This window comes from Centroberyx affinis, unplaced genomic scaffold (genome assembly GCF_046629955.1).
Source record: "Centroberyx affinis isolate AG114_WGS23_722 - 3 ecotype Tasmania unplaced genomic scaffold, CSIRO-AGI_Caff_v1 ptg001273l_1, whole genome shotgun sequence".
Lineage (NCBI taxonomy): Eukaryota > Metazoa > Chordata > Actinopteri > Beryciformes > Berycidae > Centroberyx > Centroberyx affinis.
In genome coordinates this window covers 445,667-461,446 of record NW_027279782.1, presented here as the reverse complement: position 1 = coordinate 461,446, position 15,780 = coordinate 445,667, and the positions used below count along the sequence as shown (strand labels likewise).

General features: G+C 42.6%; 1 protein-coding gene across 1 annotated transcript in view; it reads left to right on the top strand.

Moving 5' to 3' along the window:
- The window catches only part of prtga (protogenin homolog a (Gallus gallus)), a 33,642-nt gene extending 19,279 nt beyond the window's left edge, over window positions 1-14,363 (top strand). Inside the window, exons 9-19 of the mRNA XM_071525189.1 lie at window positions 848-1,153; window positions 2,477-2,665; window positions 8,911-9,006; window positions 9,148-9,334; window positions 9,825-9,952; window positions 10,669-10,839; window positions 12,627-12,809; window positions 13,037-13,160; window positions 13,285-13,426; window positions 13,610-13,723; window positions 13,980-14,363. Coding sequence (XP_071381290.1) covers window positions 848-1,153; window positions 2,477-2,665; window positions 8,911-9,006; window positions 9,148-9,334; window positions 9,825-9,952; window positions 10,669-10,839; window positions 12,627-12,809; window positions 13,037-13,160; window positions 13,285-13,426; window positions 13,610-13,723; window positions 13,980-14,363 — 2,024 coding nt within the window. The remainder of the gene's footprint in view (window positions 1-847; window positions 1,154-2,476; window positions 2,666-8,910; window positions 9,007-9,147; window positions 9,335-9,824; window positions 9,953-10,668; window positions 10,840-12,626; window positions 12,810-13,036; window positions 13,161-13,284; window positions 13,427-13,609; window positions 13,724-13,979) is intronic.
- The last annotated feature ends 1,417 nt before the right edge of the window (window positions 14,364-15,780 follow it).

Genomic DNA, 15,780 nt, shown 5'->3' with positions numbered 1-15,780 from the left:
GCCATGTCTGTTCTCTGTGACTCAAGTTATTAAACAATATTACATGTGCTGTTGTGCTCACAGGGCAGACTTGGGGTCAGCTTTAATACGTGTGCTAAAGAAGCTTGAGACAAAATCTAATAAGGGGGAACTGAATGGAATGTCTTTTGATTAGCTGAATGTTAAAGATACTACATGTCAGATTATCATATGAATATGTCACTTTAAATAGTTGTAGCACAGTCTGATGCTAGTAAAATCCAAGACTGTTGGCAATACAAACAGAAGCCCCCATGATCTGCTTTGTGTCCGGCATTTGGCCAAATCCTGGAGTTGTCAGGCTCAGTTTGTCTTCTTCCAAAGCATCAGAGACAGAAGAAATTAATATACACAGATTGTATTTTTAAGGGCTTTTCTCAAGCTTTTCTCAAGCATGTTTTTTAGATGCACAACTCCCATTCATTTTAATGGGAGATCACTGTTGTCATGCTTTTCCTTACTATTATGTTCCTGATCACAGCCCTGAATATACCAGCTGAAGCAGGGCCTATTGGATATAGAGAGTTATCACTATGTATTTGACATTTAGAAAAATCTTACCCAAGTTACCTTTTAAAAAAAATAAAAAAGAAGTAGTAGCCTCCCAGTCCCATACTCCCTCACCCCGGCTCCCCACAGTTTGCCTCCCCTGCATGTTGTACCTTGAGAGGTGATATCTATTACAAGCACAAGTCAGGACCTTCAGGGTAACTTTTCTGTTTTATTTGACTCAGGGAAGTTTTTAGTTTTTCAGAGTGTAATCTGGCGACATGATCATACTGGATTTCTGTTGGACTTATCCGTCCTGTCCTGTCCTGTCCGTCCTTAGTTCCCCTCCGCGCCCCTGAGCTCAGCCTCACCAGCCGCAGCCCCACCAACATCCAGGTGTCCTGGCAGCCGCTCCCGGACAAGCTGAGTCGCGGCCGGGTCTCAGGATACCGCCTGTCCTACCGCACCAGCGCCGAGCATGCCGTCACGCAGATGGAGCTGCCTGGAGAGAAGACCCAGCATCTCCTGGAAAACCTGCAGCCCGACACAATCTACCTGCTGCGTATTGCCGCCGCCACCAGCGTGGGGTGGGGTGAACAGTCCGTCTGGACGTCCCACCGCACTCCAAAGGCCTCCAGCGCTCAAGGTACAACACCGGAAAGTGTCAGCTTTATGATTTCTCAGACAGAAGTGAAGCATGTAATCACAAAGATACAATCAAACTTACTTGAATTATGTTTTTTTCAGCTGATGTTGTGGTGTTTAATTAGTTATTGGCTCTCTTCTTTATGAAAAATCCTTAAGGCACACACAGGTTCAGAATGAGTATCTCTGTTGTATCTGACATGTCTCATCATGTTTGTCACAGTAATACACATACAAGCACATAGTGGCATTGGTAGCCTATGAAGACTACATGGTTCCGTTGTCAGCAGTATTGTAATGCAGTGAAGATACCGCCCCTCTCTGCATTCATGTAAATCCACAAAACAAACCGTCCACAATCTTCCACTAAACGAACCGTCCAAGGTGAGATCAGTCTGCCTTGCAGGAACATAGAAAACATATTAACCTCTACACAGAGACACAGTTGACCCAGGAGGCTGAATTGTCACTGAACCTTTCTTCTTCTCAGCTCTATTTGGACCATGAGAGAGCGCCGGGAGAAGAGCTTGCTCTAATAATCTTGTTAAGGCATTGCGTTTGTTACTCCGCGACCTTTGCCCTGCACTGTCAGTAACATTGGAATGGCTTCAGTCATGGGTCATAAAAAGGGGGACCCAGGCCTCCGGGTGGGAAGGAGAATATGGCTGTTTAGAGCTACATCTGAGGCTTTGGGGTGGGGGAGGGGAGGATTCGTTTTTCCTGCCTATCCCTATTGCTCTCTGTCTCCATTTTAAAAGGACACAGGAATTTAAGCTTCATTCCCTCAGTAAAACTAAAAACCTGTGAATTTGTTTCATCACTAGTGACTCTATCTGGTCCCTAATGCTGAGTGTGAAGCAGCTGGTAAGAGATCTGAGGGAAGTTGGACCTCTGATGGGAAACTCCTGGACAGGAGCCTCTTATGTCCATCAGATAAATCCTGCAACCCTGGGGAAGAGATTCCTGTTTTCTAAGAACAAGGCCAGCAATTAGTGCTGCAGTGATGATTAACTGTCTTGTATTTGATTCAGACTTTAAATCACATGGTACAGATAGCAGAACAATATCTTTGAACTCTTGTTTGAGTAGTTTTCATTGTTCTATTCACTTTTTATATACTGATTTGCTTTGCTCCAAGGTTCTAAATTGACTAAGAGGGGTGCAGATAAAGGTTGTATGTGTTATATTTCTGCTGTATCTCATAATCGAATGAGGAGTTAATGGAATTACATTTAGAAAATATTCATATATGTCACTGTAGGATAATGCACCATCTGAACATCAGACAAACTCAAATCTTTTTCTGACTTTTGCCTCTCTGTAGTTCCTCTGGCTCCTGAGCTGCAGTTGGAGCCCTTAAACTGCACCACCATCATCGTCCGCTGGCAGCTGGCAGTCAGAAACTCAGCCAGCGTCCAAGGCTACAGACTCTTCTACCATGAGGAGAGCCAGCCTGAGAACGCTGCGATCCAGCTGCGAGCCTTCGATAACAGACACACCATTGGAGGCCTTGGTGAGTTTTGTTTCAGCTCATTTGGGGTACTCATTTGGTTTTATTATTATGGTGGCATCTGTGTGTCTGTCTGTGTAGACACCAGGGTAGATGATCGGAGTAGATTTTTGGAGAACCTTGCTACATAAATGTGCATGTTAATGAGGAATTTCAAGAAACCACTGTAACTCTTTCATGCTTTAAGATACAAAGTACATATTAATTAGAAATATTTGCTAATTAATGCATTAATTAGCTTACTTCATGACCTCATTAGCATAGCTGGTTATGTTTAATGGTGGTCTCATGGTGATTATGGGTCAAGTGCCATATAGTTCACATTTAGTTGCAGAGAAGCTATGGAGGAGGAGAAAGAGAGAAATATGGAAACATAGGTGGATTTGAGCCCAAATATTACAGTGTATAAACAGTTTACCTGGCAAGTACAGTAGTCCACATGTAATGAGCTTTTTGTTTCTTTTTCTGGTGAGATTTGCCATAATGCTGGGTTTTAGCAAAATAGTCAAACAGAGAAATTACACACTTTAACAAAAGTGATTGGGACAGATATTGTGATTCACTTCCTCCTTTTTGTCAACCAAAATAAAATATGATTTCAACGATAGCAACTACCATTTAACAGTTTGATACTAGTTTGAATGAATGAACATGTACCTGTCTGTACAAATGAGTGTGAGACACCCCTAGGAATTTATTTTTAAAACTGATATCTTCACCGGTTAGCCTAAAATGTTTGGCTCACAACTTTGGGGTGGGCAAATAAGATAACAACCAGCAGCAGCATCCATTGACAGCCGAGCTCATGAGTGATTAATTGGCTCAAGTCTTTTCATGTGGCATGCAGAGGTTCATTAGGCCGGGGACGAGCCAACACCCCACCCACTGCCATGACCTCCCAACCTTTGCGCAGGATTTCAGTGTGTGTCTATTCAACAGCTGCTGGATGGTGTTGGGTATATCGCGGCTCCTCTGGCCTTCAGGTCAGATTCATTTTGCCATGTTTGAGAGTGGAAAGCAGTCCCAGGCCAACGCAGTGGACAACTGACCATCTGTGGCCAGAGGAGGTCGGCCAGGTGGTCAGCAGCTGACTTGTAAATCAGGAAGCTTGGGACTAGAACGGGATTAGAAAGAAAGTCCGAAAGAAAGGAGAGGAGGCGGTATAAATTACTATACGTGTTACTCTCACTTCTGCAGCCATTTTTTATTCAGTTCAGTCGTTTGAGGCACTACTACCAATGCTACTAACACTACTACTAGTATTACTACTACTACTAATAATAATAGTACTACTGATAACAATAGTAAAATTATAATAACTTACAACTGCTCGAGGTTCCAGTGTAATGATGTCTTAAGACGGTTAAAAAATTAGATTAACTGAGAAATGTCTATTAGGTTTTGTAGCATCTGTGTTTTATTAATTTTATTTTTCCTTTATTATTTAATTGTATTCATTTTCATTTTGCTAGAGGCCAAAATTTATTGACATGAATGGTGATACTGTAGTTCAGGAAAGAACATATCTATAGTAGTTTGTTCACACTCTTAGTTCCTCATCAGATTGCATTGGATATTGAATGAATGGTAGCAGGGAACAATCACAGGTGCGGTAAGCAGATAAATATGAAGCCAGTCAACAAAATAAGTAAAGGAATCAAGAAGCATCAAAAATACAGCTTGGGTTAAAAAACAAAACTAAATGATCTTTTTGTTCCTCTTTGATAAAGCAGCATTGCAGGGCCATGTTTTGAAGAGAGGGAAGCTGTTATTGTGGAGGGAGATTTATTATGTGTTTTATGACTGCTTTGAGCAGAGTTGCTGGAGGAGCATTGACATCAAAGACTCTCATTGTGTTTGGCTTTGAGGGCCACAAAGATAGTTTATTAGCCAAGAGTCAAAGGAAATGCAACCTCTCACCAACTGAGCCGGGGCCAAACAATGAGGGTTTCTTGTGGGCTCACTATGTTGCAGCTCTGCCATCTTTCCTGGTGAGTTAGCTGCAGCACTCTCCACGAGGAGAGAGGTGTGTAGAGCAGCATCTGACCTCCCATGTGGCAGAGAAACGTTGCTGTTTACAAGGAATCTGACTTAACTGCTTTAAAGCTTTCTACCAATTACTTACTTTCTGATGACTCTGAGCTGTATTATTAATAATCGGTATTACTATTATTGTCAGAAATATTGTAATTACTCAAATCCTTGTTCTGGTTCATATTCCTTGATATAATAGTGATGTAAAGAAATTCACAGGAGGTGTCATATGAACCATTTGACTGTTTAAAGCCTAATAAACTCAACAGTAATTGCCTCTAATAAGACTTCTTATTTAGGTGTTCACATCAATTAATGAGTTTTCTAATGCTGATGTTTACTTAGAAATGAGCTATCCCTAGTCTGCTATGACCTGAATGGAAAGACAGTGGAAAGGGGATTAGCTTAACAAGATTTTCACTGCACAAGCTTCGTTTTAACACCAGCAACAATGATATGATATGATATGAATGAGCAGGAAAGAGGATCAAAGTTAAACCTATGAAAAGAGCTGTCAATTTGTGATTTGTGTACATGCTGCTATCCTCCTGCACTTGTTTCTAGATAATTCCTAAGCAGGTGATCTTTACACATTTCATCTACTTAGATTCACTCTGCCTGATGTTGCACACACCAGCCTATATTTTTGTTGCCAATAACATTGATCTTTAAAGTACCGACTGTGACAAAACTGGACGCTGCTGATTCATCTCTGTGTAAAGGTGCAGAAAGACTCGCTCCGAGCCGGCTGTTAAATTACCACTTATGACCATCCGCAAGATTGAAAGCACACCCTGAAAGAGAGGAATGTGTTCGAGGGGCTCCAGTTGTGTGTATAAATGACATGGTGTTGAAATACTGTGACCTTTCCACGCATGTGTATTCTTCTCATGGCCCATTAGAAGAACATGTAGTCGTCGCCGGGGCCAAAATACCTTTCATACCTGTTGGCACCAGAGCTGTGTGCACACAACTGTAGATTTATCTTGTAGCTGTAGGCTGACATGCGGCTCGTCCAGCGCTGTTTCCTCTGATTAAACACTGGGCAGAGCCTGCTTGGTGTGAAAACTAGATTTGTATTCTGGCCGTCATTTGAAAGGTCATTTTGTGGTTACTTGCCTGTGTGTGTTTGTGTCTGTGTGCCGATTTTGTGTGAGTGAGAGGCAGAGAAAGAAGGGGGAAGAGCGAGAGATGATAGATGCTGGTGTGTGGGTCAGAGTGGGAGTTGACATTTATGGCCCCTGTTCAGGCCCTGCCTGCCGCGGCCTGGGGGGCCTTTCACAGGGGAGAACAAAACCTCGGGGGCCAACAGGATCTGCATGTTGGCTGTAAAAATCAGGTGACCACAAACAGCTCAAAAAATTCCCTTTAATACAAACTGGCATTATTTATGGGAGCAAAGCCTTGTAAGATTTATCCCTATGGGAATGACAGGAAAATGTCTTTACTGAAGGCAACTAAAGCAGAGTGCAGGTTTAAAAAGTAATAGTGGCACACTTTTATATTTTATTTCTCTGTCTAATTCCAATGCTATATCAGTGTCTAATAGAAACATGTATTCCTGTAATTTCATAACATTTAGCCAGTTGTATCCACACCCAATGATTATTGCATACTATTGAATGTGGTTAATCACCATGTTCTTATCTTTGATAGAGATTGGGTGTTCAATGGACTGGACACATCTCTTTTAAGTTGTTGTTACTGTTTATGGATGCTTACAAACCGCACAGAAGATATTATTTGGTCACTTTATATAATGCAGTAAATTAGTTAGTTAGTAATTAGTAGCAGTAGCCTCAGGTATGTTTGAGAGAGCTGCAGCGCTGTGGTCCGTTGCTAATGAAGTGTAATACCGAGTATAAAATTGTCCATGGAAATATTCTCCTAAGTTCTCACTCTCCATTTTCTTTTATTAGCATGCTGTGTCATCACCTATTAAGTGCCATTTTATTTTGGCTCTTGGTGTTTCCCTGTTTTTCCACTCACTTCCTCAGCTTGACCCTCCCCCTTCACAGAGAGGCCAATAACCCCTCCTTTTGCAGGATTTAGCTTGCCCAGATTCCATGTCAAAGGTCGTGGCCCAGATGTCACAGCTTCCCCCCTCTCACAGCCCCTCTCCCGCATAATTACGGCAGGCCCATTGTGTTGTGGGGCTGGGTAGAGGTGCATACTGAGGGACTCTGCCTGCGCCTCTTTAGAGGTGGACACTGAGGCATTACAAAAGCCCAGGCAATGTCCAGAACCCGCTTGACTGTGGAGAATAAAGTTGACATTATATGTAAAGACCTGTTTTTGTTTGCGTCTCATCAGTAGAGATGATGACTTCTCTTTATTCTGATGCTAGACATCGATCAATACTATGCCGAGAGAAATTTTCCTCCTTTTGCATATTTGCATACAATTGCATATATTATCAGCAATTAAATTCCAGCAATTCAAATTTATATCAATTAATTATTGCACACTTTTCCACATGCAGTTTTTCTCCCAGTCTCCTAGTAGTAATTGTGTATAAACATTCAGGTTTAGGCTACAGGGAGGATCCTGAGCAGAAAAAAGGGGCTCATCTCATATTCCACACCCATGACCTCAGATTCTTTCAGAGTTTTATCTCGGCCTGACCTGCTGGCCTGGACTGGCTCCACTGAAGCTCCTCGGGGCCGGGGGTCCACGCAGCTCAGCTCCACCCCTCTTAATCTTCTCTTACCGACCCCCCTCCTGTGGTCTCCCACTTCCCTCAAGCCCCTCAGTAGCTGTTTTTAGAGCCCAGATAGTACTATAATAATATTAAGAGGGTTGCTTTTGTGTTCAGTTGTGCAAAACACAAATACTGGTACTTGAGTTTTCCATTTCTGTGTGTTTCCAGAGCCAGGAGTCTACAGATGCAATTTGTTAAACAGCTTGACAGTTGTCATTAGCTTGCTAGTAAGCACAAACAGTTTAGGGGTAACACTCGTAATAACTTATATTTCAGATATTAATAAACAGAAACATGCATCAAACGTAATTTCCATATCAGAATAACAAAAATTGAAAGTGGCCCCACTACCAAATCCAAAAACCGCTCACCTTTCCTCTGCCTCCTAACACACTTAAACTTTTTGGCGCAAAAAATTAGTCAAATGTTATAATAGGTTCAAGTGCATAAATGATTTTCATCTTGAAGAATGAGAGAAAGTAAAGCGGTTGGAGAAACGGTTTGCATTTGTTTCCCTGTGTCAGTCCTGCTGTGCTGTATAAGCTTACAGAGTGGAGAAGCACACCAACCCCAGTAACTAACAGCTATACTGTTCCCAAAAGCTTATTATTATATAATGAGGACTTTCAGGGTGTCCTTTACAGAGGTGGAACGTAATCCATCGATAGGCTTTATAGCCGGTAAACATCAGCTCCTTTCTGCTGGCCATTATGTCTAGTGGGTTTGTCTGTCTTGCCTAGGTTTCAGTGTATCTTGTCTTTTCATGTCATGGCATGAAATTGTATTATTGAGTGAGGAAGTCGCAGAAAAGTCTACAGATATTCAGTCAATACTGTATGCAATACTTGAACCCTGATTCTAATTCTTTTAGAGGCAAAAAGGAACATTTGTTCAGATGGCTTTTGTTCAACACGGGGTCTTTAGGGTCACTGATGCTGGCAACTGCTGTTGACCGACAGCGCTGTCCTTCCCAGGAGGTTTTGTCCGTCGATTTAACCCCCAGGTTCTGGAGCTGAATAGGAGTGGCCACTGACCACTGACCAGCAGCCTGACTGGGGCAGGGGGAAGGCCATCTGATTTGCAATGAAAAGGCTGGGTGACAGGGTGATGGATAGTGGAGGTCCTCTGTCTTGCTGCCCTGAGTGGAGCAGAAACTGACCAAAGGACTCACAGCAGCACCGAGCATCTGCCGCAGTGCCTTACCTCTCTTTCCCACCACACCGTCAAACCCCAAACCTCACTGACCCCACAGCCACAGTCCAGGTCCCTTTTATCTAGTAGCCCCACCTCCTGTTGGTTGAAGAAATCACATTGCATCTGTCTTGGTGTTATGGTCCACAGTGAATTACTACATTAAATACAGAATGGTGGTCCACTTAAGTCTATGTCTATATTTATTGAGGTCTAGATCTGAGACCCCACAAAGACTGAATTTTACAGCAAGCGGGGTTTTTCATTTGTCTATGATGTGATTTATATTAACATTTAATCTCCTCTCTTTTTCTGATTGTAGACCCAAGGAAGAAGTACCATGTGAAGCTCCTGGCTTACAATTTGATCGGAGATGGCTACCAAGCAGACCAGACTATCAGCACCCCTGGATGTGTCTGTAGGTCCTACAAAACACTTGAAAAGACATATTTCTTGGAATAAAATGTACACCAGCAACAGTGTATGCACCTGAGGCATAATGTTATTTCTGTCTTTCTAAATCCGGTGACTTGAACATTACTCTCTCTGTATCTCTCAGCCGTTAGAGATCGCCTGGTGCCTCCTCCACCGCCTCCTCACCATGTGTACGCCAAGACCAACAGCTCAACCGCCGTGTTTCTCCACTGGGGCCGACCGGCTTTCACTTCCAGCCAAACGGTCAACTTCACCATCCGCTGCAACCCTGTAGGCCTGCAGAACGCGTCCCTGGTGCTCTACCTGCAGACGTGAGTGCTTCCTCTTGACAAATTACAGTGGCCACTTTTCACTTTTTAACTGCACAGAGTCTGAATTCCTTTCCTTTTCAAGGCAGGGGGGCAGGGGAAGGGAAGTTAGATTTATTACCTTGTGTTCATTCAACTGTGCTTGTTGTGTAGCTTACTGTATGATGGCTAGTTTTCATGCTGCATTTCAGCCATTATATTAATGCAGTGATATATTATTAGCAGTAATATTGACACTTAAGCAGCAACGTTGTCTAATACAGCCCAAAGTCAGCTGTACCCTCTTCAATCGCCTCATCTACACTGTTTCCCACACTTTACAACATAATCAGTCACAAGAATAGCACAAGTTACCTCTTGGCAGCAAACAGTTGTTGGGGAAAGTTTTCAGATCACCAGTGGCATGTTTTTTTTCAGTGTCAGCATGGTTCCACAACTCCATCTGCTGGGCAAATCCTTGAGGTTAAGCCTCTGTTATTGCTTTCTCTTGCAGGAGTGAGCAGAGCCTCCTGGTGCGAGATCTGGAGCCAAACACCAGGTATGAGTTTGCCATCCGCCTCCACCTCGACCAGCTGTCCAGCCCCTGGAGCCCTGTGGTGTATCAGAACACTTTCCCTGAAGGTGAGCATCTCTAAATCTAAATAAGTCTAAGTACTAAATAGTCTAAATATATGATTTCAATCTCACATGTTGTGTATGAAGTGTGTTTGACTATGTGTTAAATACAAAGATTGAACTACACAATGATAATTTAGTTTGGACTTAGACTCTTGCTGGAAGTGAAGAATGATGATATTATGTCATCATATATTGCTTTTGTTGCATAAAAACCTCGTAACTCCAATTTAGATGATTTTCATGTGTGAACCTCAAATGAAGCTTTACATGTTCTACTATGAGTTAAGAAAATTCTCTGACCTCTTTGGCTTATCAAAACCCATTGGATAATGTCAAGAAATGCATGATTGTCAAGCTGAAAACAAGGTTGTTTTTCTTAGTTACTGAAAATTCTGGAGAGACAAGGTATTCATCTGACAGTGATGATATTTGTATGTTGGTATTTTATATAGATAGATACAGCATCAAAAGATACCTGCATTTTTAAGTGTATGTGAAATTTCACTTGGTTATATAACATTTAGCTAAATGGGGAGCTTGGCTAATAAAGGTTGAGAGCCACTGCTTTAGTTTAATCTATTACGTTGTACCAGTAGTAATTTCCCTTAAGCTCCTCAGTGTTTTGAAAAGGCACCTTATACTCTGTTGTGGTGTTTATGGTATGTATCTTTTTTGGTTATTTTTATTTGATTTTGGTCTTTTCCTCCACTCCATCCCAGCCCCCACACTGCCCCCCTCCAGTGTGAAAGTGACTCTTATTGAAGAAGACACAGCACTAGTATCATGGAAGCTCCCGGACGAGCCCAACTTAGCTGTGACACGTTACACCATCCTGTACGCCTCCAGGAAGGCCTGGGTCGCTGGCGAATGGCAAATCCTGCAAAGAGAAGGTAAGGAGGAGTGGGGAAAGAGAGGCATACAGAAAGAGGAGCTGCAAGCTATAAGCTACTGGTCTACAGGGGGCCAGGCCCAAAACAGCTGTCCCTCTCCCAGATAAATGGACCATTGGAAATCAGTCACTCATTTCATCCTCCAGTTCTGCACTCTTTGTGTTTCCTGGCTGGTGCTAGATAAGCCGAACACACTCCTTTTGTCTCACTAATGAAAGAACAGTGTGGACTTCTTGTGTGGTTAAAAGAAAGAGTTTGATTTAACTTTCTATTGACCTTATTCTACCTGGAAGAGCGAGTACAGTTGAGCTTTATGTTCTACTGTTGTGTACCAAGCTGCTCATCATAGTCATCTAGTTGTAAAAAGAGTTTTACCTTAAATCATGTTTGGAAATAACCCTTGGGTTATATCTCCTACAGGGCCAAAATGATGGTAGATATTTTTGAATATGTTTCCACTGTGGATTTTACTGCAGGACTTTCTACAGTTGAGACCATAATTGCAAATGGTTACTCTGCATGTAGACTATAAGATGTGTGAAGTGGCCAATCTGAGTTTGTATAATCAGTGGGAATTGTATTGTTCTATAGTTTAAGCATAGTATTACTCTTACTCCACACAACTGAATGGACTCACAGAGACATAAATTGTAGATGTGTTATGTTTGCTGGGATTAAGGCTAAATAGTTAGAAAAAAAGTTAATGCACAGCACTCACAAAAACAACACATCAAAATGCCCAAAAGTAGCAGCAGATGTTCTTTCCCACCGCCAAAAAAACAAACCACTTCTTGGTAAAGCACGTTTTCCCCTCAAAAGCCGATGTGTGGCAGTAACTAAAAAGCAGTTGTTGGTTTCTTGTTCATGTGTAGCCACAGATTGTAGGCAGCATAGGTGTTATTAAGAGCAGATGACCCCAGGAAACACAGGACACCCAATCTTTCCTCCTTTGCCTCTGGTGAAGGGGTCAAAAGTGAAGCTGTTCACAAAGCCCCCCCTGCCCTGCCCCAGCCCCCTATCACTTAAATCGAGCTTCCCCCCTCTGACAGTTACTGCTGGGGCCACGGCGGTGAGGAGGCTGGGTGGTACTGGACAGGGGAATGTGTATGGCTCTGATCCCTGACCCCCTGCTCTGCCCTGAGAGGCTGGTCACAAATAGACCCTCACACCCATGAGGATTGTTTTTATGTTTATTTTTTCACCGCATTACAAAACCCTGTTCTTCAATGGTCAGCTTAACTATGCTAGGATGAAAAAAGTCAGAGGTGTGTAAGTGTTTGGACGGCAACATACTTTTTTTTACACATATTCTTATTATTTTGGATGTGAAATGACACAATTGTTAGTTTCAGTTCCAGGGGATTTTCAGCCATATTAAATGAACTCATGATCATGCCCCGTTTCAGGGTGTTTAAAAGTATTTGGACATATTGTCACTATATTCAGTTCAGCTGTCAACTTTAGTATGTTGCCAAATCTTCCACAATCTTAAATATCACCAGAAAATCCCTAACTATCACCACACTCTATCACCAGATCTTATATCTTTAATATGTGTCTACCTCTTAATTTAACTCATGACTCTTGTTTATTTTCTCATTTACCCAAACCATGTACTACAGAGTGTCTCAGAGTAATTTAGAGCAAGAGTTTATTTTCCATGTGTCTTCATGGCCACAGTCATCTTGTTTGAAAAACACAATAAATAAGGTTTTAAAAATGTAAAACCTATTTAGAAGCATATGAAAAATGCGTAGTTCAACAGCACAGCTAAATCTCATTGACAGGGGGCATCACCATGGCGCTGCTGGAGAACCTGAAGCCCGGCCAGGTTTACTTGGTGAAAGTTTCTGCATCCAACGAGATGGGCGACGGACCGTTTTCTCATACGGTGGAGCTGGCGATGCGAGATGATGGTTTATCCTCGGGTCACGTTCCCAGACTCTCCCACGGCTCCCTGCACACCACAGGTCAGTGACGACCAAGTCTCCAGGGCCGGGTATCTGCTCACAGCCATCACATGGGGGAATTTTTACTTTTTAAAGTTTTTTACTTACAGTATAGTTATTCAACATTATCATGCCAGCATTGTTTGACATCTTGTGATGGGAGTCAGAATACTCACTGCTATACACTATAGACTGTTATATAATAATAATATGGGTTTATCTGACAATATTGACTTCATACTTTGCAGTCTTCTCTGATGGCTTCTACCACCTGGACCAAAAGTCAATGACAGGGATCATCGTGGGAGTTTGCATCGCCCTGATCTGCATCATCATCTGCGCTTTCATCATTGTCTGTAGAGGCAAAAACAGGTAATTATCTGTCCACACAGTGATAGTAGTGCGCACTGTTCTTCATAGGGGTGACAAGACAAAATGTATAATTTTTTCTTGAGTATCCTCTGTCTTCAATGTTGTCATGCTTGTTTCCCTCCAGGAAATTTTCAGCTGTTAAAATGCACAGACGAGGAGCGAACGCCTCCGCCACCGCTGCAGGTCATCTGGGCTCTGAGGGACAGGCGGAGAACGCTGATGTGATGGTGCCCATGATGAGTAGAGACCATTATATTGACGCCAAGGTACTAAACCTTAACACTTACTACAGTATGTAAGCACATCAGAACCATGTAGAAAGAGAGAAGACAAGTAAAGCCCCACTATCAATCTTACAGAGAAACGTACATTTGACACCATATGTTATGAAGTATAATGTGGTCAGTTTTATTTAAGGCTCATACCTTTTCATACTTCTTCATTCGTAGGGAGGAACAAATCTAATGATCAATTGTCTTGGACCTGTTCACCCCAACACTGAGAAGAGAAAGAAGTGGTTTTCCTTCAGCAATGAGGAGAAAAGGAATGCTCAAATGATGCAGGTAAGATTGAGAATGATGAGTCCTTCAGCCTCCTGAATTGTCATCAGTAGTTTATAATTTGGTTGGTTTGAAATTATCCCACAATGCATTGTTTACCCAGTATTTGCAAACTGGCACACGCTGACAAATGAGGATGTTGACATTAAGATCTTTGTTCTGTGGGAATGACGTCAAGTTAGGTTGCAGCTAAATAAACCGGTCATTATACTGCTAAAAAGTTAATATTAACTGAACGAACACTTTATCTGTGGTGCAGAGCATGAGACACGGAGCGGCCTCCTACCCGCCGGGCAGCACAGTGTTGTGTTATGAGGAGGAGCTGTCCACGTCTCCGGGCCAGCCCGGCACCCTGCAGGTCCTGCTCCGGCCCCCCGGCGACACGGAGGGCTCTTCCAGCAGCGAGGGCAGCCACGAGACGGGCGACTCGGGCCGCTACTCTCACGACGAGACGGAGATGACCAACCTGTCCTCCGGTCCCAGCAGCCGGCCCCCGTCTCTGAGAGCGGAGGACAGCGAGGGCTCGGACTGCAGCGGCTCCGCTGAAGAGAACGAACAGGAAAGCGAGCTGAAGTCGCAAAGTGAGAACGGACGCCATCATCACGAAGCCCAGAGCAGTTCCCAGTCTGCACTTTCTCTCTAAGTGTGTGTGCGTGAGTGTGCGTGAGTGTGCGTGAGTGTGCGTGAGTGTGCGTGAGTGTGCGTGAGTGTGTGTGTGTGTGTGTGTGTGTGTGTAAAAAGATGCCGGTATACTTACACCGAAGTTGAACTTGCCCGAAACAGAAATGCAGTCGAACACATCACCTCATAGAAATCTGTGTTTACTCACTGCAGCTTTGTATTGTTTATTTACAGTGAAGGTACATGAAGATTAAGAGGTAACCGTAACCTAGGGAACCTGGAAGTTGTTGTGACAAAAACTCAGATAACAACAACAACAACAATAACAATGGCTGGTCAGTGATAAAGGTGCAGATTTCCTCTAACAAACTCAGCAATCCGAGCCTCCAAACGATTCCTTTTGAAAGAGTCCATGACCATGAGATGTTAGCGTGGAGATGTAAACAAAGGCAATGAGCCGGAAAAGGAAATTTTCCGGCTCATTGCCAAACTTTTCCAAACTTTTCCAGCTGGTAACATGACCAGTCACGTGATATTTTAGACCAATTTGCGAGGGTCATGCAGTACGAAGAATTTGAGTTCAGCCAGTAAACCTGTGCACATAAGCTTCGTTTTTTTCCGCAAAAGTGTCCTTTTGTCCATACGAACCTGCCGATATTCATTTCCGCAGCAAGTATACCGTGGCCTTGAGTGTCAGTGTGAGAGTCTGTGTGAAAGCAAGGGAGAAAGAAACAGAGAGAGAGACTGTCTTCACCTTTATCCTCTATTGTTCTAACAGACAATGAACAGGACGCCAGCAGACGCAGGCAGGGGTTCACAGGATTTCTTTCTTCTTTCAATGAATGTTGTTTCTGGGTTTTTTTTTCCTCTTTATTTGTGTGTATGTTTTTGAAAAAAAAAAAAAATCTCACCCACCATGAATGTTTAAAAAGATTGTCAAAAATGTGAAAAGTGACTGTTACATTTCTGACATTATTTAAGAGAGTTTATCACTGGAGCAAAAGTGAAGTGTGAGTCCTTTTGCTGATTATCTACCTCGGTTTGCCTCTGGGTAAACTTCCACTGTATATTTAATAACTACTTATACCTACGTTATGTGATGGGTTGTTTCAGTTACATAACATTTGATACTTCCTGATGGCTTTTTCTGATTGCCATCCCATTTTTTTGTCTTTCCTCCTTTGTTCTGAATATTTGGGTTGTAAGGGCGCTGCAGCTTTCACTTAAAGCTAGTTGTGTGGATTGAGGGATACAAGATGCACATAACAGTTATGTTCCTCCTCAGATGTTGCTGAGGTAATATTGAGCCAGTATTATTAAGGATTGTACTTTTCATTTTATCCATTATAGAGTAATGGTATTGGAAAATGGTGAATGTCTACTTTTTTTTGTATGTCAATGTGCAGCTGCCCTTGCAATTCCTGTTTTATACTACCTCG